General features: G+C 43.2%; 1 protein-coding gene across 4 annotated transcripts in view; it reads right to left on the minus strand.

Annotated features, from left to right (window-relative positions):
- Window positions 1-11,435: 11,435 nt before the first annotated feature.
- Window positions 11,436-27,841, minus strand: part of FAM107B (family with sequence similarity 107 member B) — a 60,228-nt gene continuing 43,822 nt past the window's right edge. For all 4 annotated transcript variants that reach the window (XM_050324193.1, XM_050324190.1, XM_050324192.1 and 1 more), the window contains 3 exons: window positions 20,772-20,955; window positions 16,603-16,753; window positions 11,436-14,612 (listed from right to left, as the gene is read on the minus strand). In XM_050324193.1, coding sequence (XP_050180150.1) covers window positions 14,496-14,612; window positions 16,603-16,753; window positions 20,772-20,899 — 396 coding nt within the window. In that variant the 5' untranslated portion in view covers window positions 20,900-20,955 and the 3' untranslated portion in view covers window positions 11,436-14,495. The remainder of the gene's footprint in view (window positions 14,613-16,602; window positions 16,754-20,771; window positions 20,956-27,841) is intronic.

The following is a 27,841-nucleotide window of genomic DNA, read 5'->3' on the forward strand; positions in this document are numbered from 1 at the left end:
TGCCTGTGTGCCTCAGGCAGCAGAGCTTCTCAGCCAGGAGAAAGAGGGTTACCCTCACCTAAATAAACCCAAAAGGAGAACCCAGAAAAACAAGAGGGGTATCCAACTGAAGGGTGAAGAATGTGATCATCTCCACCCTTGGAGATGATGAAATTATAGAATATTCTGAGATGGAAGGGACGTACAAGGATCATTGAGTCCACTGAGACACTAAAAACTCAGCTGGATGAGGCCATGAGTGATCACCCCTAAGCTGACCCTGACAGACAGAGACATCCAGAGCTCCCTAGCAAGCTGAATTATCCTACAAACCCATGTTCATAGACGGGATAAGTCAAGATGAGGTGCACAGGACAGACTGGGGTTGCCAACAAAAGGTCTTGCTCTGAACCCTTCAAAAGACTGGGAGGGAAAGATATGCATCTCACTCAGTGTCATGTTATGGTTTGATTTTCCAGAGAGAAAACACAGCTTGAGAACAAGTGTATTTATTTGATTTTCATTAACTAGGCACAGAAATAACCCCTGTCAGTTAAACTCTCCTCGTGCTTTTCAGTTTCACAGATTTTTCTCAGAAAGCTTCCAAAACTTAGAAATATTCCCAGGCAACCTTCCAAAACTCAGAAAGCAGAGAATATTGAGCATCATTTTCCATCCTCTAGACTCCCTCATTAATTTTAATCAGCAGGGAATATATTTTCAAAGTGGCACTTGGAGGCAGACAAATCATGTTAAAAAGTAAGGGGATTTCCATCCCTAAATCACCATGACCAGCTTTAAATCATACCTGAAAGCAGCTCATTTTTCTGTCCAGGCAAAAAGCAAGGCAGAGGGAGAAGCTCCAGGTGCAGGAACAAGGTTGAAGCTTTCGTACTTGAGGAACCCACTTTGTTTTCTCATGTCTAGGAAGGACCCCAGGAGCAGCTGGGATCTGTGTCCCACAGGACCCCTGTGTAACCAGGTTTTTGCTGCTCTGGAGCACCCACTCCACACAGCATCAGAGCCTGTGCTGTTTTAACACGGGGTGTAAGAACAGATGTTAACTCTGCAGGTCCACACCTAGGTGAACAATTCATCAGCCAAAATGGCATCTATCTTCTCACTGCCACAGAAAGATGTCAAGTTAATTGGTGTTCTGGACTTGTGTTCTCACACTCCATTTTTGTTTTAATTATTCCTCATTAATTTTTGCCTTTAAAGCTTACAAATGGCAGTGAGAAACCCATATGTAATTACACTCACCTCCATTTTTCATGCACCCTCATTTTTTTCCACTCTGAGTACACGACATACGCAGCATATTGACACCAGAACACTTGGTACCAGAAAATTAGGTCTCAAACACAAAAGCATTTATTCTGTCGAGTTCCCACTGAGCTCAGTGGGCTGTTCAGAGTCTCAACAGGAGCAAAGAGCTGCGATGGTTGGCTGAATTGGAGCCTCGAGCAGGAGGCCAGGACCGCACAGTGAGCTAAAAAGTGTGCCAAGAATAAAACCCAGGAGCTTCCTGGCTCTTTGTTCCCCATTCAGGACACAGGATCAGGCTTCCTCTCTCCACTGATTCCATGTAAGAGCAGTAAGGGATGACATACGACCGTACGTGCTTTGGGGATGGCCTGTGCATCCTTGCATACACAGTGACTGATGCTCCAGGTAACCAGCACAGAAAACATTTGAGGAGAGGGGTGTAACAAATCTGAACACACCTAACTGAGAGAAAATAAAACTGCACAAAGAACTGCGTTGAAAGCTAAGATCTAAAAGCAGTAATAAAATACACAGGTCACAATGTTATCTGTGGTCACAAAATGTGATGAAAAAATGGACTTCAGGGAATGTGACATGTAGATTTTCGGGAGTACTAATAACTTTGAATGAGGCTCATGTTTCCTCAACCCTCCTTACAACAGAAGAATGTTAAATCACACAAAAAAGAACACTAAATTTTTAACAGAAGAAACTGTTAAAGTGGCCATTCATGACACAGTGCCACCCTTCAAAGCATTTTCTTTAGCACAAAGGAAAAGAACAAACTACACATATGAGATGATCCAAAGAGCAGCCTCTACTTTGTTTTTCATAATGAATTACCCTGAGGGAGTTTTCCCCTGGCACACACACAAAAACTCACGCTGCAGGAGCTCTGCTTGTACTGCTGTGGGCTCAAGCCACGTTTAAACACAATGGAGAGCGCTGGAGCCACGTGTGTGTGGAGCACCATCTGCAAGCATCTCCAGAACCACTCCCAGCAGCTCCTGGAAAACACTGACATTCACAATGCCTGTAATGCAAATATTTCTGAGCTTAAATATCAGCTGAGATATTTCTGGACTGCCCTCAGGGCTCTTTCCATGAGATAAAACTCGCCTCAAGGGGGTGAGACACAATAATCAGTCAGTCATGGCTGGAAGGAGGATCAAGCATGTCCTCTGGTCCCATTCTTCCTATGTTTGAGATAATCATGACATTTTGAACACAATGGGTGATTTTTTTAAACTTCCTTGGCTGAATATTGGCCTTTTTCAAGATGCCTGCTTTGAAGGAGCTATACATACAAAATATGCATGTATTCACTGAATACCATCACTTAACTTCATAGGTATTTTCTTAGACGGTTTCCTCTTATTTGGAAGCTTAGACATTCCAAATACCTTAAATTTTTATATTTGCTCAAGTTTAGGGATGTCATCATTGCTGAATGTTAACTCCCTGGTAACAAAATCCAATTACAAACTTAGCCTGGAATACAGAATGAAATGTAGTAGATAGAGCTAAAATCTTTAGGAATTAAAATAACTGCTGATAAAAAAAAAAAAAAAAAAAAAAAAGCCATTATCTTTTCCTGAATGCTTGACTGCACAAATCCAACTCAAGGTGAGAACAAACAAATTTGGGAGAACTTCTTTGATTAATCCTAGTTCACAAGGGCTTGTAAAACAGCTTTTCAGAAGCACTGCTCTGAAGCAATACAAACTACTGAGCCTGAACCCCCTCTCACGCTCCTATTAACAACCCTACATATCAGGATGACTTAAAAACTGGGAATGGAAAATAGACCCGGCCTCAGAAGGTCACAACTTAATGTAGGCTGGCAGGGTTAAAATGCCCTTGAAATGGAAGGTGGAAAGCCAGGATCCATCATACACACCTATTTGGATGAGCTCAACGACAGAACTGTGCTTTCCCTAGAGAAAACAGGTGATGCAGGATCGCTGGTGTCACGGTGATCTCATGCTGGGAGTTCTTCCATTTCACTGGATAAGTCAGCTTGGGTGAAGGCACATCTTCTGCACCGCAAATCACATCAGTACCTGTGCTCTTGCCCTGCCTCTGGGGCATCCCAACGCTGGGGAAGCCTGCCCAGTACCACTGGACATGCAGATTTGAGTGGGAAGCAGCAGGTTGGTTGATCAACCAAGGTGAGGACCAGAACATCTGAGCTTGTTTGTTGCTGTCAGGATGGCACAGCCTGGACCTGCCGTGGATTTCAGATGAGCCTGCTTAGAGGCCCAGAGCGCACCTCTGAGCCTGCAGCAAAAAAAGGGGCAACTGAGGGTATGCACTTATGGGAGCAAACCTCTCTTTAGAAAGAGAACCTATAGCATTTACCAGCTTCATTAAAGGTATTCTCACTGCTTCCTTGGAGGCTGGAAAACTCAGCACAAAGGGGCACCATCCCCCGTGGTCACAGGAAGAACATATGTTTCCTCCTGACGGAAGAGTGGCAGTAGCAGCTCAAATTTGTCCTGAGCCCCTTCCCAGTTATTAAAACCAGGTTGTGTGAAAAGTCCATCTGTACACTGAGACAAAAGCATTTTGCACCTAAAATTCATTTAAAAAAGAAAAAAAGAAAAAAAAGAGATTAGTAGTTTGGAACAAAGAAGCTCTTGAAACAAGAAATCCAAGAAGAACTGAAAGAACAGCTCTATAACTCAAAGCTCCAAATACTAAGAAGTAAATTTATATTGTGGTTGACACCACAAAAAATACCAAAATATCAGTAGCTGATATGTATTTCCAGCTGCAGCCAAGGCAGCAAAACCTGTTCATTGCTACAAGGAGCAGAAATGGCCATAAGTATTCTAGAGCACTTTACAGCTTTCTTGTTTTGAAGTCATTTCATTTCAGGTAGTGAGGGTGAGATAAAAATGCCAAGGAGCTGGAAAATTAAAAAATGAGCACAAAGGTACTTTTGGGGAACGAACTCTCTGCAGATCTCCTTGGCCATGTACCTCGCTTGTCAAACAAACAGCCCTGGAGGAGAGCAGCTCCACAGCCTTGCCAGCCCACTTACTAGAGGAAGCTCCACTATTTAAGGTTTATTTTGTGAAATCCTCAGATTTCCCCTGACCTACAGCCTGGTATGCTGTAGGGAAATGCTACAGATAAAGCATCAGCTGCAGTGCATCGATATCCTGAGGTGATGAGATGGCAGAGGACACAGAATCATTCAGGTTGGAAAAGTCTTTTAAGACCACTGAGTCCAACCATTAACCCAGCACTGCCAAGCCCATCACTAAATCATGCCCCCAAGTGTCACATCTACATATATCCTTTAAATACCTCCAGGGATGGTGACTCCAGCTCTTCCCTGGGCACTCTGTTCCAATGCTGGGCAACCCTTCTAGTGAAGAAATTTTCCCTTATATCTAATCTAAACCTCCCCTGGTGCAACTTGAGGCCATTTCTTCTTGTTCTATACCTGGTAGAAGGGACTGACCCCCACCTGGCTACACCCTCCTGTCAGGGAGTTGTAGAGAGCAAGAAGTCCCCTCTAAGCCTCCTTTTCTCGTGGCTGAGCCCTCCCAGCTCCCTCTCACAGGACTTGTGCTCCACACCTTTCCCCAGCTGCACTACCCTTCCTGGACACTCTCCAGCACCTCAATGTCCTTCCTCTAGTGAGGGTCCCAAAACTGCACAGAGGATTCAAGGTACAGTTCCTGATGTCCATCCAGTCTGGTATTAGCCCAGGAGGCTGTCCCAGGTCTTTTTCAGCCCCAGAAGGTGACCAGAAGTCCTTGTGATGAGCCCTGGGGACAGCAGTTTGCCCAAGGAAAGGGCAGCAGAGATGCAGCTGGGGACAAGGAGCCTGGTGCCAGCTTTCACTACCAGAGAGGAACTCACCCTCTGTCACCTGCATCTTCCAGTCTGCTGCTCCCAGCCCTCAGAAAGGCTTGGAGAAGGGAGTTTTTGACTGGAGCTCATGACACAGGCTGGAAAAGCCACCACAAATGTCTGCTAGCAGAGCCTGCATGAGCTCAAGGGTGGTAGGGCTTGCTCCCCTGCTCTCTGCTGGGCCAGCAAGCTCTGCCCACAGGACCCACATGCAGCTTGCAGTAACAGAGGGGATTTACCAGCACCACGGATACTCCCTGGGCTGGACGTGAGGCTCAGGCCACAGGGCAGGGACACTCAGTGACTCTGCTTTAGATTTATTTTATTTCCCTGCACTTTTGCGATAGACACACCTTTCAGACCAGGAGACCAGGATACCAGCCCTGGACACCTCTCTTTCACCATATTTTGAGCAATCCTCCCCATTTTCATGCATTTGTACCTTAGTCTGTGTGGGGTTTGTGGGCCATAACAGTGGTGTTTTGGCTTGGAGGGTGTGTGGGGCAGCTAATTTGGTCCACGTCACAGGTGTGGACCCAGCTGGAGGGCTGCAAAGTATGCACAGAGGGAAAGGAGGCACGTGGGGTTTGCAGAGGGCCAGCTGCCCCCCAAACAGAGCAGTCTCCCCCTTGCAGGCAGATGGCAAAGACTCGAGGAAGAAGAGAGTGTGTTCACACATAGGGAGATGATTTGGATGCAGGCAGGGAAATGTGGCAGGGTCTGGCCGATTTGGCTGGGCTGCTGCTCGTTGTTATAGCAACAGGAGGAGTCTGCTGTCAGCCGAGAGGATGGAGCCGAGGATGGGGAAGGGGGACATTTTTAGAAAGCAAAGGAAGTTGTTTGAATGGGTAAAAGGAGGGACAAGTTGTAGATCGGGAAACCAGGATGGAAAAGACAGATGGACGAGTGGGATATGTGGGGATGGAGGATTCTCCCCACCTGCAGTCAGATGGTGTCCCATTGTGCCCCTTCCCCGGGGCAGAGCAAGGGTCTGGCTGGGATCCCTCTCATGAGAAGGGCTGCCAGGCCACAAAGGGCACATAAGTGCCCTCCAGGGTGGCAGCAGGATGAACACCACTGTTGATGGTGAAGGCAGCGAGAAGGGGGCAGAGGGGAGATGGCACAGAGACGTGCTCACTGCTGGAATTGCCGCGGGAGGTAAATCCTCTGCAGCGACCCCAGAGTGGTTGTGGCCATGTAAGGTAAAGGACAGGCTACTGGGGAAGGCTGTCCCAAAAACAACGCCAGCACATTCGGGCTCGTCACACCCCCAAATCATCCTGAGAACACTTTCGATCTCTGCCGGAGCAAAACAGCTCCGGTGACTCCACAACTGCCATCACAAGCTCCCCATGGCAAACCAGACTGAGCATTTTAACACAGGAGACACCAAACATCTCTTTGTGAATCCAGCCCCTGAGTTACTGAGATCTTGAAACACACTCAAGGCTTTTTAACACGATGTCTCAGCGACGCCTCAGCGCAGCGGAAGCGCTAATGACATCTGCATAACAAAAATCGCGAACTATTAATGCCTTTCTCCAGAAAAGCACCAGTTTACAACACAGCCGGTCTAGAGAGCTCAGCGCTGCGGTGCTTTAGGAGGAAACCCTTGGAGCGGGAAGGAAAGGTAACCCCTCCATCCCGCTCTGCTCCGCTTTCCCCAGGAGAGGGCAGCAGCAGGTGGGAATTCAGCGCGGGGCTGCGGGACCATCCCTGGGACATCTCGGCCCCGTGGGGACCATCGCGTCCCACCCGCCCCTGGAACCCCCCCTCGCTGCGGGCTGGGGAAAGGAGGCAAATACCTGCACTGCAAATCCTTTAAAGGGGCTTTTTTTTTGTGGCTTTAATTAGAACACTTTGACCTCACCCAGGGATTGCTTCGAAGCATTTTAGGCTCCTTGCTAATCAGAATGGTCTGGGTGGGAAGTGAACTTAACGATCACCTCGTTCCAAACCCCTGCCATGGGTAGGGACACCCCCCACTAAACCAAGTTGCTCAGGACCCCATCCAACCTGGCCTTGAACTCTTCCACGAATAGGGCATCCACAACTTTTCTGTGCAACCTGTTCTGGTGCCTTGACACCCTCTGAGCAAAGAACTTCGTCTTCCTAACATCTACCTAAATCTCTCATCTTTGATTTACCCTTCCTCCTTATCATGTGATAATCTACCTATATGAAAAGTCACTCTCCCTCATTTTTATAAAACCCCTTTAAGCACTGGAAGGCCACAGTGAGGTTTCTTTGGAGCCTTCTATTTTTCCAGTTCTCTCAGCCTGTCTTCATAGGAGAGATGCTCCAGCACCCTGATCATCCTTGTGGTCTTTTCTGCACCCGCTCCAACAGGTCCATGTTTTTCCGTGTTCTGGGGACCCCAGAGCTGGATGCAGCACTCCAGGTAGGGTCTCCCAAGGGCAGAGGCAGGAGAGGAGGAATCACATAACAAACTTTTGCCATCCTCCTTTTCATCCCTATAAGGCTTTTCTCATCACGAGGCTTCTGTTTAATTAAGGCTCCGAGATAAAAACTTTGATATGTCCACACTAGTTGCTCATTCATGCTCTGTCAGACACCCACTCTGAATTTTTATTCCCATCTGCTCCTTCCCCCTGCATACTCAGTATTTCTGTTCTCCACTCCCCACAGACCAAGGGCTTGGGCTGACTTTCCCTTCACTCTGCAGTTGTCAGCCTCAAACACCCACTTCAGGATCCATCCCAGGGATTCCTCGCTAATTAAATGCCTTTCATTACAAACCTGCCCTGGGAAATAATCCAAGGGCAGGGAGGCCTGAATAGGCAGGAAGAGCTTGGGGTGAAAAGAGACAATAGAAAAGGAATCAAAAGCACAGTGAGGCTTCAGGGGGAGAAAAAAAGACACGCGGTACACTAGATGTGAACACAGATTCAGGCATCATCCCCAGAGTTGTTGTTTAACCTTGGTTACGAGGTGGAAACATTCATCAGTCAGGCACTTGCCTTTCCACTGTCTTTTCCTCCCTTTTAGCACCACCTTTTTCCTCCCCAGAGAGCAATCCCTGCTTTCCAGCATCAGGATTGAGTGGGTTACCCTCAGAGGGGCCTGTAGGTAGTTTGCAGTTCACCTCTAGTCTGGTTATCAGCAGCACAATTTCCTAATAATCAGGGAATAGAGTTCTTGGTATAAACCAGAAGCAACTCTCTTGCTTCAGGAAAACAATAAAAAAATGCAAGATCTGTGTTTGAAGGGAATTTACTCCTTGGTATTTAAAGTTAATTCAATTTGTATTAGAAATGAGAGGAAAATTTCCCTAACAAACCACAGATTGTGAGGTATGGGGCCCACTGTGCTCAGCAAATTCCCAAAAGCCACTTTGCTGCTGAGCTCAGCAAGTGAAGGTGGTCCCCTGCACTGAGGAGAATTCACCTGAGCGATTGGCACCAAAACAAAGCTGGATGAAGACAAGTGCTGAAACCAAACCTTAGGAGAAATCGCCTCTTATGGTCCATGGTCACAGTGATGAAGGGCTTTCTGGGTTTGACAATGTAAGTTTAAAGGGTCCCTGTCTTTTCCTGTTGCTACTGATGAAAGCAAATTCCTGATCAGCTCTTCATCAGAGAATCTTTTAGGATTTACCAGAGGAAGAGTTAAAGGACAGGTAACCTGTTGGACACAACCCCTCCTTCAGGGAGACCATTTCCCATGGGCTGGGCTGCCATGTCCTGACTCCAGAGCAGGTGGGATTCAGCTCCCTTTGCCTTTCTATATGGAGTGATGCATCCCTTAAATGAATTTCACCAAAGGGGTTCAGGCTTGCTGGGTGCTCTTTAATTTTTGAGCACAACGAAGCAGACTTGGCATTTCAATTTCATTATGAAAACTTTGTTTCCCAATAGCTGAAGAGGGTGAAAGAAGCACGTTTCTCCTTCCCACCTCATCAGGCTGAAGTTTCCGGGTGCCAGCCTCAATCTGTGTTAAATTGCTCATGCCATTCACCCGGAGAGATTGGACTTGGGTGCATAATAGAAGTTAATTCTAAAAGTGATTACTCAGATAATTAAATACTACAGCTGTAGTGGGTGATTCTGGCTCCCTCTCTCAGGTGCTCTGCATCCCCTCCCTCTCTCACACCACTGTGGAGATGCCACCTCCCCTCCCAGTGGCTGGTGCTTGGCCTGGGGCAGGTCCCTTCTCCCCAACCCCCTGCAAGTGTCCCCACAAGCACCAGGGCTGAGGGCTCCATGGCTCCAAGCACCAGAGCCAGTGAGCACAGTGGAGAGATGGGCTCTCTATCAGCCAAGGAGCTACAGAGAGATAAAGGTCCAGATTTACTAAAGGTATCCAGGTGCCTCATGTATGCCAGGGAGAAAAATCCATGAAAATGAGCAGGTGTTTTTGAGGTGGCTTTCGAATTGCCCAGCTTCAGAATCCTTGCAATGTTGACAATGTTCCCTCCGAGTCGGGGAGTGTGGGCTCCAGCTCCACAGGGCTGATTTCTGTGCTCTGATGTAAGTGAAAAGCAGATGATTAGCTCAAATGCACATACCTTAGGTTCAGCAAAATAGACCCCTGGGTACCCACAGAACAGGAGCAGTCCCCACTAACCTCAGAGAGGCACCATAGGCAGTGGGATGGACCCAGTGCAGCCCTTACCTTGGTCTGAAGCAGTGCCAAAACACAGGCTTGGAACACAGGCACTGGGGTGGCAGCCAGGCTGTCTGTGCTCTGTCACCATGATCAAATGCTTCCTCTGGCCGTGGTTTCTGCCACCTCCATCAAGAATATCCATCCTTATTATAGACAAGAGTGCCACAAACCTTTACTCTGATAGATGAAATATTCCAAGTAGAACACAAACAGTTTAAAGTGGTAGGGGGAGGGCGAGGATGTCTTGTATTTCCACTCCTCCAGGTCTCATTTGGCCCGTGCTCTACCTATTGCCATGCCTTGAGAACACAACTTGCCCTTCTGTTCTTCACCCTAGAGACGTCAGTTCTGACCCTGTGGAAACTGCACCATGGGAGTTCTTCAGTTTCCAGTTATTTTCTTAAGTGCAACTGGTCACCACAAGTGCCACCAGCCATTTTAGGTTACAAACACTACCCACTGACCCCGTAACAGCAGCTAAGGACCTCGAGGTGCTTCTTTCCACATAGCTATGGCATGACACAGTCCATCTGCATGTGGCCACAGGAGCACATGCAGAGCCCCCAGCAGACCAGGACTTGCAAAGCCACATGACAAAACCTATTAGCTCAATGCAATGCAAAGAAAAAGCACACAAAAGGAGGATCATCTTTTCCGCTGGACACGCTACAAAAGCAGATCACGTGCCCTCACTGTTCTCTTTGTGGAGCTGGAGCGAATATCAAAGGATAATTCAAAACACATTTGGATACACTTGAGGAAGGAGAGCACAGGGCAGTATCTCCAACAGGCCATAGAAACTCACCCCCTATTAACTCTGTTCTTTCTTACCTCCCCCATATTTGACAGCTCCTGGAGTGGGTCCAGCATCATTGCATCAGCAGTACTGCCAGGACCCATTCCACATGCTGAGCAGTTTCTGAAGGAAAAAGCATTTCCTGACATCTGTTCTGAATTCACTGCTCTTCTCTTCTCCCACTTCTTTTCATCCTATGCTCCTCTCCAGCTTCCCCTCTGTTGCCACCTGTCCCTGGCTGACCAGGGCTCACCAGTATGAGGGAGGATCTTTGTGGAGATCTGATGACCCACATTTCTTCCAGCCCTGTTCCTACCCCTGCTACCGACACAGGATTTTGCTCTTACCAATGATGCTGAGCAATCTGACCCTAACCCAGCAAACCATTTGTGCCTGCACTTTCTTTCACATGCCCAAGGCCTTCCTACTACAACCACAGCTTTGAGCATTGGCTACATTAAAAGAATCTTTGTAGGACTTGAACCCAGGACCCGGCTCACTGCTATCTTCTCACTGCCTTTCTGAAAGGAGCTTTTGCAATGCTAACAATTCTAAGGATAGTGAATGATTTCCACAATTATTTGACTCTCATCTGAACTTCTCCCTCATGCTCCACCTCACCTTGTGCAACTGAACAGCACCTACACAGTCCTGTTAAAAACTGTCTGCATCAAAAATATTCAAAATATAATACTGCTGAGAGACACAACCAGCTCTTCCTGCCAACTAATTTGCCAATCATTCTGCATATACAAACGAGGATCCATTTTTAAGGAACCAAGAGTCATCATGTTTTTGATACTTCCCCCTGCATTGCAGAATTTTAAATAACCCAGATATCTCAGCATACACCCCAACATTTTGCTTTTAGCAGGATATGACAGACACCACCACATACACCAAGCATGTAGTAGATTTTATTAAGCATAACTTTGGTTCTAAGTATTCCACCCTCATTCTCATAATACCTTTAGTTAAAAACAATTATACAAGAGCAAATACAAAAAATATTAAATTATGAAAACAAATCCATTAAGGCTCCCTTTTTATATTTATATATATTTATATATGTACACTCAAACAAGTGCAGATATTAACAGAAGGTTAAAGCCACAAAAATGCTAAAAAATCTACTACTATACTATCAAAAGCAAGAGTTTTAAAAAAGTACAAAGTGGTAAGTGAGCAATTTTCAAATCACTGAAGTATTTGCTGGATTGCTTCAAAAACCCACATAGCTAAAGGGCAGAGCAGGAATTGCTTACGCTCACTGGCAAGCAGTTTCTTACTTGAGTAGCCGCACAGGACACTTGTGGTGTGACTAGCTGGCCCCCCATTCAAGGGTTGCCCAATCCTGACTTCAAAGACAAGCTTTTGCCTGTCAAAACGACATGGAGGTGGCTGGGGTTCCTAGACTAAAGGGTTAGCAGGATTCAAAGATGTTTCAACACACACGCTGATGTTCTGTTCACACGGAGAATTAATTCCACTGAAAAAACCAAAAAAAAACAACTTCATGCCTTATGTACAAGGGAGTTTTCTGGCCTCCTGTGTTTCACAAAGAGAAACTCTACCCTGAATCTCAAGCTAGCTGGGGGAGAAAGCAGAATGCGCTCAACCTTGAGGGGCTCAGTCCAGCACACCCACTGAAGCCAAAAAAAAAGGTCCCTGTTCCCCACCAACCCCGGTGCCACTGACTTCATTTCACTGTGCACGTGTGGAAGGAGTGCCATGTTCACCAAGGGGAAATGGCTGACAAGGAATGGTCTGCTCAAGCCAGAGGAGGATTTCCCCGCTGACTTCTAGACTTTTGCATACGGAGCAGAAGTTTAACAAGGAGTTGAAAGCAAGAGGCTGATGCCTGGTAGGCTGGGAGTGGCTAACACAAAGCATGAGCGTGGTGTGGGAGGCTCCTATATACGGCTGTCTCAACAACATGAAACAAACTCAGTCAGTGCAAATGTTTGAATAATGTGCTGCCAGAAAAGAAGATCCTCTCCTGCCAGGAGAAGTGAAGGAGACAGTGAAGAACCTGCAGCATTCAGCGTGTTCCTTTGTTGAGAAAAAATACATGGAAGAGTCCTATGTTTGGCCTTTGTCTTTTGTATGTCCCTAATCTGAACAATCTGTTAGACAATCTTCACATTTAATCTTCTAGATGTGAGTCACACTGTAAGTCTAAGTCAATGGCAATACACTTATCACAATTCAATTTACTCTCAATCTGATTATGTCGTTGTAAAAAAATGCCTGTATCTTGACAAATTAAAGTCTGTACCTAGGAAACATTTCTAATTGTGAGCATTTTGTCCTAAGTGCTAGGCTGAAACTATATTTAAGATGGCCAATACTTACAGGAAAAGCAAAAGGAACTCAGAAAACAAACCAACAAACCCTCCCCCACCACCTTTACAATACAAACACGTCACTGTTGATATTAATAAAAAGTGTTCTCAAGCAGTTATGTCCAATGTAATTACAAAGTAGAAATTATTGTGTTTAGCATCCTAAGGCAAAGGCTAGGGATTAGATCCTCAGCTGATATGGATGAACACAGCTTCAGTGACAACTAGGACTGTGCAGAACAAGGAGGATGAGGATTTCTCCCCAGTCACACTAGGTAAGAATCTTTCTGCACCCAATCACACCAGGTAAGAACCCAATTCTGTAATCCTACATGGGCAATCTGTTCCCCACTCCTCTTCCCAGGCTTTCCTGGATAACTAGTAGTCATAAGCATGAAGGATCAGATTCTGTCATCCCTGTGCAAGCTGAGCAATATTTTATTTAATGGCAAGTCACAGGGGCAACTTGTGGAAAGGTAGAAAATGACAGAATTGGACCTGAAGATCCAGTAGTAACACATTTCCCTTCCTTCCTGAGGCTAAAGGAAAGGCGGGATAAAATGAGTTTCATTTTATGCCTTACTTTGAGGAAAAAAATTCCATTTCAGTATATTCCAATTATCTGTTTGGTCTGGCTTAGACAATGCTCTACTGCAGAAACTGCAAGATGTTCCTGCAAACAAAGATCAGCAACTGATGGCAGATAGGAACTGATTTCAGTTCCAGCAAATGAGTTTGAAACTACCAAGTAATGTGTTAACACTGTGATCAGTTCAGCATGTCCTTGGAGGAGAAAGGCCACAACACCAAAGAAAGCAGGATTTCAAAACACAGAAAGAAGAAGACAGGTCATTTTGCTTTAAGAGGTAAATTCACAGGTAGCACTGCACAGCCCTGTTCACAACAGTGTAAGTTACAGGCAGAGATACATCAGTTTCTGGAGTCTCCCTGGTGAAAAGATCATCAGATTTCTGCTCTTTCATAGCCCAAATTCTACATGCCAAACAGCAAGAAATGGGCTTTAAGGCTGCTTAACTTTTCACTGCTGGTGAATTTTAAGCATTTTCATCTTGCCCACACCTGCCTATCCTAGTGGGGATGGGCAGCAGTGATCAACATATCCTCCTAGATTTGCTAAAAATTCCAACACAATTTTTTCTGGGATATGCACAGGCTGTAGGTCTAGATGGAGGAAATCTACCTGCACAGCAAAGCTTCATAAGATATCACAGGAGGATTTTTGTTCTGTTTTAAAGCAAAATATAAATCTGTGTATCTCCACTCAACTAGGATCACAAGAGTTAAAGCAGTGCAACACTGAAGGAGTTTCTCTAGTATCCCTGGTTAAAATCTCTGAGTAAGCACGTCAGCCTGGTCCATGACACTGAACTGACAAAGACACTCCTTATCCATTGATCTCAGGACTGTATTTGGCAAGTCGATCTGTTTACGATACTGTCTTTTTAATCCACACGTCCCAGGAATTAAAAATCTCATCTTCAGTAAGTGTCAGCTGGATGCCCTTATTTTCCCTCTCGAGGGGCAAATGTGAGACAACTTGCAAAAGCCTCTCTCTGCAGGAAAGCTGGAAGTCTTAGCAGGCGCTGGCTCTAGGAATCCGGTGCTTCTGTTGCTTCCTGGACCGTCCTCCTCAAGTTGCCCTTGACTTTGACAAATTCAGGCGCATTTTCCTGCTCTTCCTGTATCTTTTGTTTCTCCAGTTCCAGCTTAAAAGGGAATCACACACAAAAGAGAAAAGTATAGAAAACAGATCATTGAAACACAAGACAAAAAATTTAAGGTTTCAACAACTGACAATGCCAAATGCTTTAAACTGCTTCCTTTCTTTGTCTCATGGAAAAAATAAAGTTGCATTTCTCTGGGAGTATCTGTTCTCATAAACAATAAATCTTTTCAAATCCTTGGCTCTAGCATGTTCCAGATGTCCACCTTTGCCAGATGGACAAAACTCTGCAAGCCCAGCACGAGAACAAGATGAAGCATTTTTGAAGAAATTCTTGGACATCTTCATTAAAGAAACAACAATAATTCCCTTCTCTGGCTTTTACAGCAGAACAAGGAATAATGTGCCTTGTGGGAGGACATGTGAACAGCTACTACAAGCACACTCACAGAGCTGATTTCTGATTGTTTAGGTACGGTACTGAATCTAACCTGAGCCTCTTTAGGAGTATCTCGTTTGTCCATCACAAAAGCAATAAAAAAAAATAAAAATCCTCCTTGGCCCTTAGTTGTTCATTTTTGAGAGCCCATTTACTGGCATTTTTAACCTAGCTGGACTTCTGCCCATGAAGACACTTTGAATTTCCATGGCAGGGTAGACATGGCTGTACAGTGCCCACAGAGCACAGGCTTGCATGTGGCACAGAACATGGATTGCTTGATGATCCTCAGGGATGGCAGGTAAGTTGGCAGAAAGGAAGAAAAAAACATTTAGAAAACTAACAAAAGAGCCTGAAAGGAGCTGCCTTTTTTTTATTTTATTTTTTTAAACAGACTAAGGTCTCCCTGATGAATGGGGACCACGTACAGCTCACCTAAATAATCTCTCCTTTGTCTCTGGTTCACTGGCAAAGGGGCATGCCTTGTTTCAATAAATCACAGCAATGTTCCTCCATGAATCATGTTGTCAATTAATGCCATTCCTATGATGTTTCCAAAGTCAGGGCACTGTTTGCAATAAGCAGGTTTTTCCTCTTCTAATGGAATTTTCTCATCTACATAATCTACATCGGATAGCTCAGTTTCAAATCAAACCTTCCCACAAGCTGAACCATTCAAAGCTGTGCCCTCAAGAGTAGATAAGGAAAATGACAGGATGATACGCTTAATAATACAATAACTTTTCCCAAAAATATTGCTAAGCCTAATTAAAACAAAAAACACCAACCTATAATAAAACCCAAACCCCCAAATAATTACTGGATTATATGTCATTTTTAATAGAGTAATTATTTGGCTTAATTGGTTTCCACTGAGAAAAACAGGAGATACTCTTTTAAAGAATGCATTTATAGCATTCATTTATTAAAAATAAACGCAATGCTTAATGCACAGTGACTTCTCTGACAAGGTGTTTCACTGGAGAGATATTTCCTTGTAGGTACACAAAATGTTTTCAGAGGCACAGAGACATTTGGCTGGCCCTGTGCCTAGCAAAAAGCTTCACCGCAATGAACTCCAACTGCACATCATCCCCATGCTCAGGGTCTGAGGAACTCTTCCTTCATTTGAAAATACCAATGGGCTAACATGTTTTAAGACTACAAAAAAAATCTTTGTAAAGTAATCTAGTTTCTTGTATGATGCAGGAGAATCAATTTGTTTTTTTAAAATTCATTAAATGTGGTTTTGATGCACTGCAGTCTAATAGCCATTCTTGTTGGATCACAGACTACAAAAATTGAGTAATTTACCATTTTAATGGTTAAGTAATGTCAGTGCTCCACGAACATTCCTGATGGTTGGTGCAGGATTTATTTGACCAAAGGCAGACCCCATATGCAGTTCCTACACAGCAAGTGACAAAAAATGGGTAGTTACAGAGTGTGATATCTCATCCTAAAAGAGATATCTGCTGTGATCAGAGGAAATATGCCAAAAATTGGCTGCTGCTTCTTTCCTGTCTGCAAAGGGAGCCTCAGGTGAGTTAGCTCAGATGCAGATGTGTACAGGTAGTGTTACTCCCCCTCTTACCTGCTCCAGTTTCTGCTGTCGTTTCAGTAGCTCTATTTCCAGGTCTGATTTCTTTTGTGCTTCCTTTTCTTTTTGTTGTTTAATAACTTGATCTCGTTTCCTTTTCTCCATCACCTTCTGTAGCTCCGGTTTGTTCTGAGGTGCAAGACCCCTTCAAATTAAACGAGGGAGAGAAGAAAGATCAGTTTTAAGTAGCAGAAATTCTCACAGAATTGCAGGCAGGTTTTCTAAACTGAAGCAGTTGCCTATTTAGATACATCAGGATATAAATAATGAATTAAAAGGAGAAAAAACCATGCAGACATTTGCCTAGTTTCTAACCAAAACCCTAAACTAGGATTTAAGCCATATAACCCACTGTGGATATTTAGCATGCATGATAGTATTTCTCCTGTATAATTCATTATTTTAACTTTCATCTTTAGTTCTCACCCTATTCTCTCACTTCCAAAAGAATGGATTAAAAAAAATAAATAAATCACAAATCACTACGCTAGCAGAGCTAAAACCAAATTTTGGACAAGAGAAATTCCCTTGTTGGCTGATAACTCAGAATGATTTTGTTTAGGCAGTCCTGTGCAGGGTATTCTACCCATAGAATTTTGCATGGACAAAACTAAAAAGTGGCCTGTCACACTGCTCCTGGAAATTGTGGACTCTCTCCTTTCCTTGAAAATGTGACAGCTTTACCCATGCTTGGCTGTGAAGCTATTTCCAGTGAGAGCTCCCAGGCTGCACTCAACATCACAAAGAGCCTAAGACAACAAAAATCTAGAATAAAAAAGTTGCCGTCACCTTGGAGACCAGACAAAGCCTGGAGGATTCTCCCTCTCACAAGCCTTTGGGTACTACATCAACTGAATGTTTCAAGTCTGTTCAGCACAAATTGCTTTCCAAGCCAGTTACTCCGGAATGAGAAAGCTCCCTCTTAGGGAAGATGCATGACGTTATTTATACAGGCATGCTCATGGATACTCACTCCTACTCATTTCTGTGACTTCAGTTATTTCTTTTATCTCTGTTATGCTATGGTGGTTTCAGAATTTGTTATGATTAGATTCAAATCTCTCCCTGTTATTCAGGTATTAGCGTCACTTAAGGCAGAGCAGAGAGATCCCAAATCTGTCTTTGTTATTGTCATCTCCCCTGTGAAGATGATTATGTGAAAGTATCCAGCATTAAGTTGAACATCAACCATTTTTTATTTCAACTTGAAGAAATTCAATAATCTGAATAAGCTTTCAGAAAGCATATTTTTACCCTTCCCTACTTTCTATACAACTGTGGTTGCCTAATTATTCATTAATATGCATATCTGACAGCATGTCCAATAAAACATTAAAATGCCATTTTATGGTAGCATCTAGGAATGACTCCATCTATTATGCAACACTCTATCCCTGCACATACCCTGACAGAAAAATCAAATATTTAGCAACACCAAATGCTGTTCCCTATTTCTCATAATAGATCTCATGGCCTCAAATGCAACAGAAGCTACAAGATCGTGTTCATATTTTATGTTTCATGCTACTTTAAATATATTTTAACACATAAAACTGAAGTCAGGCAGGACAAGTTGGAGTAATTTTCTTTTTTTTTTCTTTTTTTACTACTAGTACTACTACTACTGGATCAGTGAGAGCAGAATCAGTGGAATATTCCACACGAGTAATCAGTAATCAACACAGCCACAAACCAGAGTCCAGCTGCTAAGTAACATTACTTGTTCCTGCTTTTTCCAGTCAGGTTGCACCATAACAAAGCAGAGACACGAGACTGATTTAGATGTGCTGCAGCTGTAACAAAGGGGACCTGCAGAAGGCAGAAGTAAATGCAACCCCTCAGTCTAATCAGATGGGGTTGCCAGTCACATCTGTAACAGAACTGTAATGTCAATCCTATTTTCAGTCTCTTATGTAAAAAGGAAAAGCAACCAACTGGCAGGTACTGCATTAAGTGGGGTCGTGTATCACCTCCTAGTGATCATTCTGGTTAAATTAAAAATCCTAAAGTTTTGATATAGAGGAAGCAAAGTGTGCTACAACACTGGTTAGAAATGATAGGGTTAAAAATCTCTGGAAAGGACAGGATCAATATTCTGCAGAGCTGAGGTTGACTCCTAGTAAGTAAAAATAGTTTAAGATAAGTGACCAGTGCCTTGAGGTAGCACTACGTGAACCTTTGCTTGCCCAAAACAACCTCCATTTCTGCAAGTAAATAGCTACACCAGTTCAAAGCCCAACAGACACTGCTCAGAGTGAGTACGGAGAATGATCAGACCAGTGCTGGCTAATATCTTCCAACACCCATTTCTGGCTGTTCAGAGCTCACTGGTCAGAAAAGTGAAGCTGCTGGTGTCTACACTGAGCCTCCACAATAAAACAAGCAGCACGTTGAGCAGACTTCTAAAAGAGCACTAGAAGTTCTCCATTCATATGACAGTTTGCTGTAATGAAGCAGAACACAAGCCTAATACCTACATTACTGAAAACCCTCCTAACAGGGCTAGTGCAGTGGCACAACTCTCTTCTAAAAAGTACCATTTTTTCTGCTGGTGAAAACCCTCAAAGTATTTAATTTCTGCACCAATAAATAAGACTCTAAAATTAACAGCTGCAGCTAATCAAAATCACAATAAGGGAAGAGTGGGTACTGAGGGCTGCACAACTTCGCTGTGTAATAGGATATTCTCCTTGAAGAAAAGAACTCCATACAATTTAAAAGTGCTTTATGCTTTCATAAACTTAAAAGAAAAAAAATAGTCTTAATTTATTGCAGCCTCCACATCCTTTAGATTAAGATCATAAGTCGGGAAACTTCAACTATTTTTCTTTCAATGACTATAAACTTCTTGGTGCTAGAAACTGACTTTGATGTTTAATCCCATTAACGAAAAATAGGACAAACACCTATTTAGGCCAGTTTCTTCCAATTCAGTTGGCATTCTTAAAACATCTCTACTACTTCATCACTAAAGAAATGCTATATTGTGTGTGCAATTCATTTAGAATTAAGTCTCTAAGCCCAGCATTTGTGAGGATTTTGCTATTACACATAAAAAGACCTCTTCTCCCCTCAAAATACTATACTGCCAAAGGATTAGGAAAATAAGAAAAAAAAGGAGAAACTTCCATATTGTGACTCTTCCTACCAAACAGACAAATCTAGTTGTGCTGGAGTAGCCAAAACCACAGCTTTCTACTCTCTTTTGTCAAGGTCCTGAGTCTCAAAAAGCCTGAATGGCTGCTACCTCCAATTTTACTCTCAAATGAACTCTGAAATACCGTTTTACCACTTCTGTTTTATAGATCCCCAAATCTAGACTTTGGAAAGTCTATTTTGGGTGGCTTAAATGCAGCAAATCACTGATTTATATCATAATTTTCTGTTGGTTTGAATGAAGGAGCATCAACAGGCTTGGTGGCTTTTCCTCCACCATGTGTTTTCTAAATGAGTTCTCTGTTGCTGCAGAGATTTAGTAACAGAACTTCAGCTATTTCTGGGCCAGGTGCTCATGTCTCTGAAACTGATGAAATAAAGTTACTGTTATTTACATCTTTAAAAGCAATATATAGAGAAACAGCTGTGCATCCCACCCCAGAAGGAAGGAGGCAGCATTTGTGCAACACACAAAGAAACACTTGTGCAGCAGCAGAGCAGGCACCAGACCATGACACTGCACTGGGAGTCAGAGCAAGCAAACAGAGAACAGTTTCATGTGAAAGAAACTATATGATTTCTTTGATTTAAAAGTGGCCTCTTAAACTCAGTGTGCTGGGAATGGTGAAAACCCACAGATTTTATCATCCTGCTGTTAACTGCAAAATTTTGTCAAATACTTGATAAAGAGTGAAAGTCAAATTACAGTGCCCAGGTACCCTACATGAAACGTGACTGGGAGAACTGAACTCTTTCCTCCCAAAACTGACCCTGTGAATATTCACAAAGACAAAATGAGAAGACTTCTGCAGCAAGCGTTTGCAGAGAAACTGAAATTCAAACAGAAATAAATGCTACGGTTAAGAATCGGAGTCTTTTAATTTACAAGATCTGAATCAACAAAAATTGTCTGCTGGGTTTTAAGTACAAAGCCATTTTGAAGAAACTAAAACTCCAGCTGTGTCTTTCAGGTGAGAGGGTGGCAAAAGTGATTTTTAGACTCTTACCTTTTCTGATTCATAAGCAGTTCTCTATGGAGTTCTTGATGATTCCGGGATGACTTCACAGGATTAATTAATTTCTGAGGTCTAATTAACTCAGGATTGTCATCGTCTATGTAGTCTGGTTCAGCCATAATCTTTCTTGGAATGGGATATGGATCTTTGGGTTCAGGGTCCTTGTTCACAGTATCTGTAAAACAGGGAAAAACTGTAGTAAATCTACACCAAAAGGCCTTTTAAAGACATAGTAAAACATAAAGGCAGAATGTTCCTTTGTCAAGTTATGCTTTTCCTGGATTTATTTTGTCTGTCATCAGTAAAGGCTCTCAGAGCAAACATCAGTAGCATCTTTTTAAGTAGACAGCAATTTCCTAACAGTGGCATCTTCAACAGCCTTCATCCAGCGATTTGGAGACACAACTTCCCACCATTTTATGAGGAACTAGACAAATAATTCAGGTTAAGTGTGGGAAGACCCCTATTGATTTTAATAAGCCTATTCAGATGAAGCATTTTTAGATCAGCAGTACTGAGTCCCCAAAAGACATTTTTAATACTGACTATATTAAATACTATGAATGAGACTCATTTTCTGCCATCAGTATCATGGTCAGTTACTGGGAAAACACCTGTGGATAAGCCCTGAACTGTACTGAGAAAAGGCTCCCCTGTGGAAATTGTCAGATCTGCAGCTAATGGGGTGGGGGACTGATTTCTGAGTGGAAAGGTAGAGGAAAAAAGTTAGGTTAGGTGAGGTTGTTTCTTTAAGGCCACAGAAAAATCCACAGAAATCCACAGATCTGAAGGCAATTGATGATTTATATCATTTGGAAATGCGGCATTTTCCTATCCTGCTATAGAAAACTTACCTATAGAAAAGTTATCTGCACATCAAATCACAACATTATGAATCAAAAGCTGACAAGTAAATTGTAGTTTTCAAATAATTTATATGTAATCATTCATACCTCTTTCCATTAAAAAGCCTCAATCACAAGAAGTTCAGCATCCAAAACAAAGTACATTCAGAGCAATTCTGCCTGCATCAGAATCTGCAACAGCCAGTTTGATGAAACACTGGCCCCTCAAACAGAAATGCAAAATATAATCTCACAGCCTGTGGGTTTGCAGAGATGCATCAATGGGACATGAATAAAAGGCGAGAGACTTCCACCCGCCTGACAGGCAGAGCAGCTGAATGGTGCGCACTGTACACACGGGGCTACGAGACAAATCAGAGAATCACTGGGATTTGCTGTGCATTTTCCAGTAAAAGCTGAATATGTGCTTTAATTTAGACCAGCCCTTCCCTCCCTCTCTCACTCCATGGGCTACAAAACCTTTGTTCAGTTGCAGTTTAAATCCCTACACTATTTTATTTCAGTAGGAATCTCATATTGTTGCTCGAGTCTGATCGAAATCCACTTGATACAGTTGAAAGATTTCCATTAATACTACGGTACCTTAAAACTGAATAGTACCATCATCACCCAGCTTGGGCTGCTTACAGGCAAAGAAGCAATTACAGCATTAAATTTTCAGCAGATGAAGGGAGGACACTCTGGCTTTGAGCGTGTCCAATGGACCCAGCATAGACCTTTCAGCTTCTTTGTTTGAATGGATGATGGGGACGGTGTTTTCTGAGTGCTACATCTCACACATCAAGTTTCTGTGGAGTAACTTCGATCACAACATCCGTGTGAGCTGCTCTCAGGGGGGCTTCCTTCATGAGTTTTTTTAAGGCAAGTTCATATGCAGCATTTCTGAACGCTGTGGGGGTGTCAGGTCTCACAGGGACCTCTGAAATTAATATAAAAATTGTCCACAGTTCCAAACCATGTAAGTGTATTGCTGTACATGACACAAACCTCTTACTGACACTGACCATGCAATAAAAATATTTCTCCCATCATCCCTTCAGTCTTCCCTGCTTCAATCAACCAACCATCTATCACCATATATACAATATATATGGTGCCAAATATACAGGATCATTGGAAAACTGAGTTCAGAAGAAACTTGAAAAGACTTCTAATCCAACTTCCTGCTGAGAGTAGGAACTGCTATAAACTCAGACCAGATTGCTCAGTACTTTACCCAGTAAGGTCCTGAAGCTCTCCAAGGCTGCACAGCCTCTGTGGGCAACCCTCTCACCTGCCTTCATGGTGGTTCTTCCTTACACCCACATGAATCTCTTGTTTCAACTCATGCCTGTTGCTTCTCACCCTCCAACCGCGTGCCCTGGTGAAGGGTCTGCCTCTGCCTTCTTGGTAAGCACCTCCCAGGCAGAGGAGGCTGCTGTTTGGTCCCCCAAGGCTCTGCTCCGGGATGAGCCATCCCAGGTCCCTCAGCCTCCACCACAGCACCTGCATGCCAGCCCACAGCCCATCTTGGTGGCCCTTTGCTGAACTCATAACTCAAATCCCTCACTGTTCAATAGCATCCAATATATAAACAAAAATCAACCCCCCCAAAACCCCAAACCTCAGCAAACTTCTCAACACACACGACACAGCACCTGTTATATGCTGTTAATAAAACGTTTGTAGAGGTCTGTTCTCTTTACCATAGACAGTGAATAAACTAGCTACAGATCTTTTTTTTTTTTTTTCTTACGTAACATTTCATACTTCCTCAGTTCATTTCAGGCTTACTACAACTAAAACAACTCAAATATTACACATCCAACCTCCACCCAAAATAAACACCCCCTGTAAATATTTATTTTGCTGTACTCCTCTATCAGTTCTGTTGCAATGATGGGGCTGTGAGCCTTCTAGAAGCCATTTATCATGAACAGCTCTCCGTTAAAGTAAATCTGAAAATAACCTGCTGCTGCTTCAAGATAAGTCTTGTTTGCTTAGGCGAAGATGAAAAATGCAGAATTACCTACAACTGTCTGTCATTAAAAGAACTACAATTTCTTTTTTTTTAACACAAGTCCCTGAAAAACAATTTGATTCAATCATTTCTCAAAGTTTGAAGCAATATTTTGCAGCACATAGATTTGGTTTGAGCAAGCCCTTAGAGTGAAATCTATTTATTCTTCTTTCTACTGTCCCATCTCTATTTTTAAACACATGTATTCAACTCAGAGGTCAGGAATTGTGGTTTCCCCACTGTAATATGAACTCTACTAGCAGCAAACATGAATGAATAAAACTCCCCTGGGAAACTGAAGACTCTTTCCATGTGTGATTAAGCTGCAAATGATTTCGGCTAGGATTTCCAAGCAGAGCCAGCACCACAGGGCACCCAGTTCCCACTCAGTGAATCCTCTCACACCCTTTGCAAACCTCCGCCTGGCTGGAGGCCACTGACTCAGTCCTGTGCAGTCACTGTGTAGTATTATATACAAACAATACAATTAAGATAGTGTGATCTCTGCCCACACCCTTTCAAAGCAAACATTTACAAAAGAACAGGCAAGTTTCACATAAAAAGGAAAAAAAAAGGAAACTGAGGCACAAAGGATTCACCACACCAAGGGCTGACAGGAACAGAGCAGTTTAGCCCTGAGATTCAGGTTCATACCAACAAACCAGCCAAGCTCGATGACAGAATCCCTTAAAAGTCCTTACACAAAAATTAATCAATGTTCAAGCAATAACAATTAAAACATTATTAATTCCACGAGTCTCTAGTGCTCATCACCACAAAAGTCACAGCCCATAAAGCTGCTTTCAGATCATCACTAGGTGCTACAGTGGGACATTAATAATCCAAATAATCACTTAACAGGAATATGCTGCCTTAAGAGCATCCGAGAGGCTCCTTTTAACCATCTGCTGTTACATGATCAACTGAGAACGCACAATCCCTTTCTGTGTTTCCCCATTACCTTGCTCCAAAACAAAGGAGATTTGGATTCAGGGGATGTTTTAGCTCAGCTTGACTCAAGTTTAATACACCCACTAATTTGGCAGGTGCTTTTCCAGTGCATTTGCTGAATTAGTTATTGCTGCACAAGCAGCACAAAAACATTTCTCTATCTTATGTTGTCGTGCCTGAGTAACCCTCATAGTCTTTGTCTGTGACTAATCTTAGGTACATGTGGATTTTCATCAAGAAAGGAAAAACGGGGGATCCTGTATGGGAGAGGAATTTTAACTCTTCAAACAGAACTGTGAAGCAATTTCAATATCCCACTTGACAAGAAAAATGCCTGTGTAGAAAAATTACTTCAAATATCCTCCCAGACAGAAGTTTAATGTTTCCAGATGACAAGATGCATTTAGAGCAATCAAGTACTACCATACAGGTACCTCAGTCTTGAAGAGCCAAGACCAAGTGGTCACATACTCACAATTCTCTCATTTAATTTCCTTGGAAGGCAAGTAAATTCAGGAAGAAGAGAATACACTGTTCAAAAGTTGATCATACTGAGGAGATACAACCAAACCAGAGCATGCCAGAAGCCTGCGAGTCATTTGGGGAACTTGTCCAACCAGATACGTTTTCTTTCAATGTTTTTTATTTTTTATTCTATCTACAGAGTTGGGTTTTTTTCCACAAAAGTCCCTTAATGGTAGTAACACTGGAAACGTGTACAAAGAGAGCTGCAGACAGCCACTAGTGTTTTTAACAGATTCCAAGTAGATCTTAACAATGCCAGGTTGATTCAGCAGCTGTCAGAGCTTTTGCTACAACAGGGCTCCCATGGCTTCCACGGGAGAGAGGAGTTCATGCAAACCTCAAACCCTCATGTTTATATGGCATTCAGGGAATTGCATTTATTTTCTATGTGATGTTCCTCATACCAGAAATGGCCCTCTACATATGGAGTCTGAATATAAAAATTCCCGTGAGACACCATATATTTATATTATTACACACATATATGGTATTTTCACCCTTCAGATGATTCCCACAATTATTTCCAGCTGTGAAAGCAGAGGCAGAGTTGAGGCCCCTTAAAAAAGCAGATAAATAAATGCCTAAAAATACCAATGGACTTGAAAATAATAGACTTGATCAGATCCAAAAGTTACATTAAGGCTAAATTCACGTGATTTCCTTTTTGCTTTAATAAATTCTTGAACTAATATCTTCCACAGAAGCATTAGCTCAAACACTGAATAACTCCTGAAAAAGATTTTATTCTCAAAAAAGCTCCAACATCTGTTCTGAGCTGCACTGTAAACCATCAGACGCTATTTTTTAAGACTTACATTTTTAGCTCTTTAAACCACCGCGTAGGCTTGCGGTTTGTCACAAGTAACCCAGAGGCCTTCTTTGAGGAAAATAACATTGCTTTACTCTGCCCTTTCCAATTTCATGAGAATTGAAATAAAAATTCTTCAGCACGTCTCTGCTCAGATGTTACTTGACCAGCACCACCTCGCATCAGCCAGAAAAGAGCTACATAAATGCAGAGTGTGCTTTCCAGGCCCCACCTCTGCACTGTTTGCACATGAAAGCTCACATCGCTATTGTCTTTATCTATCTGTTCTCAGTGCAGCAAGAGGCACTTGATTACAGAGATCTACTTGATTAATCCTTGATTATAGATATCATTAGTAACTTCCCACAGTTCACTCTTTAATTCAAAACAAGAGTTTCTGAAAACAGAATACAAAATACTCTTCCTAGCCAAGGTGCTCGAGCCAGACACTGTCCAAGGAATTTTGCTCTTATTCACACTGTCTTCCATGGCTGAAAGGCATGAGGAGGTTTGAATCGTGGTAAAACACAGCCAGACTGCTTGTGGAGGGAATGGGGAGGACCAGAGAGGTCCTGGTGGCTGCAATTCCTCCCAGCACCTCATGCTTTGCTCAAACAAGCTGCCACTTCCCACCTACAAGACTTTTGCTACTAGATCAGAGTCTTCACTCACCTCAAAATCAAACATGTTTAGGGCAGTGTGAACCTACCGTGCCACAGGGATCGCTCACTGAATACTATCCTGTTACCAGGTTACTTACTACATTACTATTCTTCAAACAAAATTAAGATCACTGGACTTTTAAATCCTTTGGCAGGCATCTGGCTTTTATTATGGTTCCATCCTTGCCTTACTCCTCTTAGGAAGGTTATTTCATCCCTGTGTGCCCCAGCTCACATACATACCAGAAAAGAGCATCTTAGAAACCACCACAAACTTCTGCAAGGCCAATCTCACTGCTCCTTGTCACGCACTTCAATATCTGCGGATTCCAGCAGGCTAAATGAAGTAGCAAGAGTGACAAACTTCTGTCCATAACATGCCAGGACAGTTTAACTCACAGCATCTCCCTGACACTGGGGTATAATCAGTTAACAGCTTCATTAGTTGCATGGCTGCCAAAAGACTGACAGACCACATAGACTTGTCTCGGAAACAAGGGTGCTGATCACTTGATCAGGGCAGCCCATAGCAATCTCAGTGATGTCAAGGATATGGAAAGCAGCAGAGCCTGCCGGCTACTGAAGCTGTTCCCGTTGTCACTTTAGAGAACGTTAAAATCAACAAAACTACTAAAAAACTCACAGAAATCCAGTTAACGCTCATTTTCTACCCTTAAAGTACTGCTGGGAGTAATGTCAACAAAGCACAGATAAAACATCCACTAGATAAGAAACCAGAAGAAAGGGGGTCATTTTAAAGATGTTTGCATTGGCACTGACACCTAAAGGGAGGCCAAGTGCACGATCTGGGGCACTGCTCCACACTGTTACAATTTTCTCAAGTGCAAAAGAGCTGCTTATGGCTCCCATTCAGTTTAAACACCACCAGGCAGTCTCTGTTCTGTGCTTTGAAGTTCAGTCAAGTCCTGGGTGCGAAGGGAACAGCCTAGACTCCCTGAGAGGCTGAGGGCTAAAGAGCAATGCTGGTGAGGACAGAACGGCTGGTTTCTTAGTGTCTACTTGGAAAAAAGATGCAGGAAGACAGCTTTAAGAATGGCCTCACACCTTCCACTAAAAACCCCAGGTCCAATGAGCAGGAGTTTGTATTAATCCAAAAGAAACTTCCCTCAAGCTGCAAGATCTACAGTGAAGCTCTCTGCCAATTGCTTTGAAAACAGCTCAAAGTACCAGCTCTAAATAGTTGCCTTTCTTTCTTCTCTTGCTCGGTTAAAATGCTGAGGAGGTGTCAA

Source organism: Myiozetetes cayanensis, unplaced genomic scaffold (genome assembly GCF_022539395.1).
Source record: "Myiozetetes cayanensis isolate MyiCay16 unplaced genomic scaffold, myiCay2020 scf3, whole genome shotgun sequence".
Lineage (NCBI taxonomy): Eukaryota > Metazoa > Chordata > Aves > Passeriformes > Tyrannidae > Myiozetetes > Myiozetetes cayanensis.